The sequence below is a fragment of the Loa loa genome, assembly GCF_000183805.2.
Source record: "Loa loa unplaced genomic scaffold supercont3.21, whole genome shotgun sequence".
Lineage (NCBI taxonomy): Eukaryota > Metazoa > Nematoda > Chromadorea > Rhabditida > Onchocercidae > Loa > Loa loa.
This window is the reverse complement of record NW_018108201.1, coordinates 16,981-19,338: the sequence shown is the minus strand read 5'-3', so window position 1 is coordinate 19,338 and position 2,358 is coordinate 16,981. Positions and strand designations below refer to the sequence as shown.

General features: G+C 28.9%; 1 protein-coding gene across 1 annotated transcript; it reads right to left on the bottom strand.

Moving 5' to 3' along the window:
- Positions 1–198: 198 nt before the first annotated feature.
- Positions 199–600, bottom strand: LOAG_14722 (hypothetical protein; the record flags this gene model as incomplete). The annotated part of the gene is made up of 2 exons (XM_003150215.1): positions 199–360; positions 493–600. Coding segments are annotated over 2 exons (270 nt in total), but the record flags the coding sequence as incomplete, so codon positions are not given.
- Positions 601–2,358: the final 1,758 nt, after the last annotated feature.

Here is a 2,358-nt window from a genome sequence, read left to right as displayed (position 1 = left end):
CGCAAAATTTAAAACTGCTTTATTTAGTCTTTTTCCTATGCATCAAAGTAGGACTAACAAGATGATTTCTCGGACTCTTTCTTCCGGTTCCTTGACGTCACTTGTCTCCACTGGTACCATCAGCAACTCAGGTTCATCTTCATTTTGTATGACAGACTGATCCACTCTGCTCCCAATGACCAGCTTTCTTCCTCATCATCATCTTAGGCAGAGGAGTGCATCCTGCTCATTAAATTCTTCGTTAAATTCCGACTCCTGAGGTGCCGGTTCCTCTTCCATTCCATCATAGGCATTTTGCTCTTCGTATTCCTCCAATCTCCTTTTCGCCTCCTCCAAGCGGGTAATGAGAGTGGTTTCAAACTGAAAAGATTTTGTTTCACAGTTTTATCTTAAATTTGAGGTGCTTTTTGCAACTTTTAATTGACACTGTAATCAATTAATGACTGAAGAAAAAAGGGAAGAAAAAAAAAGAAGAGAAAACGAAGTAATTACGTCGATTGTCTCGCTTATATACCTTTGGAATGTTTGGAGCAATACCGGCTCCCTTTTAAAAAATCCAAAAGAATTGCAATATCTGAATTTTCCGGGTTTGCAAATTTTCTGTAAAAGCAGCAAATTTATCAAATATTTATGAAGTATAAAAAATTTTTGACAGTTACACTTGAAGGAGTATCAATCGTCAATTAGAAAAGACTTATAATGGTATGATTTAATTCCAGTCTACCTAAAATAAGCCTGAAATAAAATAAAATATTGATTGGCATAAGAAAGGCATTGATATGAAATAATAAATAATTGATAATAGGAATCGCATACAATCAATGAATTGACAACAAGAAATATAATAGAATAATAATTGATCAGTCATTTTTTGGCATAATGCTGCTCATATTTTTTAAGTACATTTAATATCTAAAAGAAAATTAATTTCAATTTCAATAAATTTAAAACATGTTTTGACTTGTTTATAGTAAAAAGACAATTCAAACACACTGAGATGACAGTAAAAAATGGTCACTTCATTTATCAAATTGAACTATCTATTTTGCATACTGCATGTCTATTCATATTTTTTTTGATATCTTCTGATGATATTTCTTATTGATCGGATATGGTCATTTGTTTTTGAGTGATTAGAAAGTGATGTGAAATCTGAGTGATAAAATGATAAATTCATTGATTACATATAATAATTACGAAATTAATTATACATTTTAGATGTTTTCGTTTTGAATGTTTTAAACGTTTTAAATGTCTCAATTTGTATATTTATTCTATTGTATTGCTGCCAATCGTTGAAAAACAAATGCAATGCAACATTATCGATTATATCCGATCAATAATCTACTTTATCAGAAGATGTTCATAAGACACAAATAATTTTGTAATGATTAAATATAATCAGTGAATTATCATTTCATCATCGATCATATCCGATCGACAATAGATATCATCGGAACCACAACTACTTTTGTATTGAGTAAATATAATCACTGAATTATCATTTAATCCTTTGAACATCGCGATAATTTCTATATTTTCATTGTATTGCTTCTAATTACTCAAAATTAATTGCATTGCAACGTTATCGATCATATTCGATCGATAAAAAATATTGTTAGACTACATTTATAAAGCACAATAAATTTTATTTTGATTCAATATAATCAATGAATTATTATTTTATATAATAATTATTTTATGAATTATTATTTTATTCATGTCAGTTTATATTTCTCTGTTATTGTACCGCTTCTCATTACTCAAATCCAAGTGCATTGCAATATTATCGATTAAATCCGATCGAAACAGATATTATCAAAAACATTTGCAATATAGAAATAATTTTGAAATAATTAGACGTAGTTGATTTATTATCACTTTTTAAACGATTTACATATTTTTTTATTTGTATTGATTCTACTTATTCAGAAGTAATTGTATTGTAACGCTCTTTCATCAGTAATTTGCAGCAGTGAACTTGCTATCAAGTTTTCTGTATATGGTCTGCAGGTTACCTGCTTATTATGTATGTATGAATACTGATAAAGCTATTTATTAGGTGCGGAAGATGACACAATGCAAAGAACTTTATTCTCCAAAATAAAGAGAAAAACGATACTAATATCCATATGAAGCAAAAAATGAATAACTTATAAACAAACGATAACAATGATAATAACAGGAAACTATTAGCAATAAAATAATGAGCAAGTGACAAGAATTTATCTAACAGAAAATACAAATAATCAACCATATCAGAAATAACAGCGCCTTTTCCAACTTAAAATGCACCCTTCAGCTCCTTTTATGTTTCTTCTTGTATACTTTAACGAGTCACAAATCATGTAACTTTAT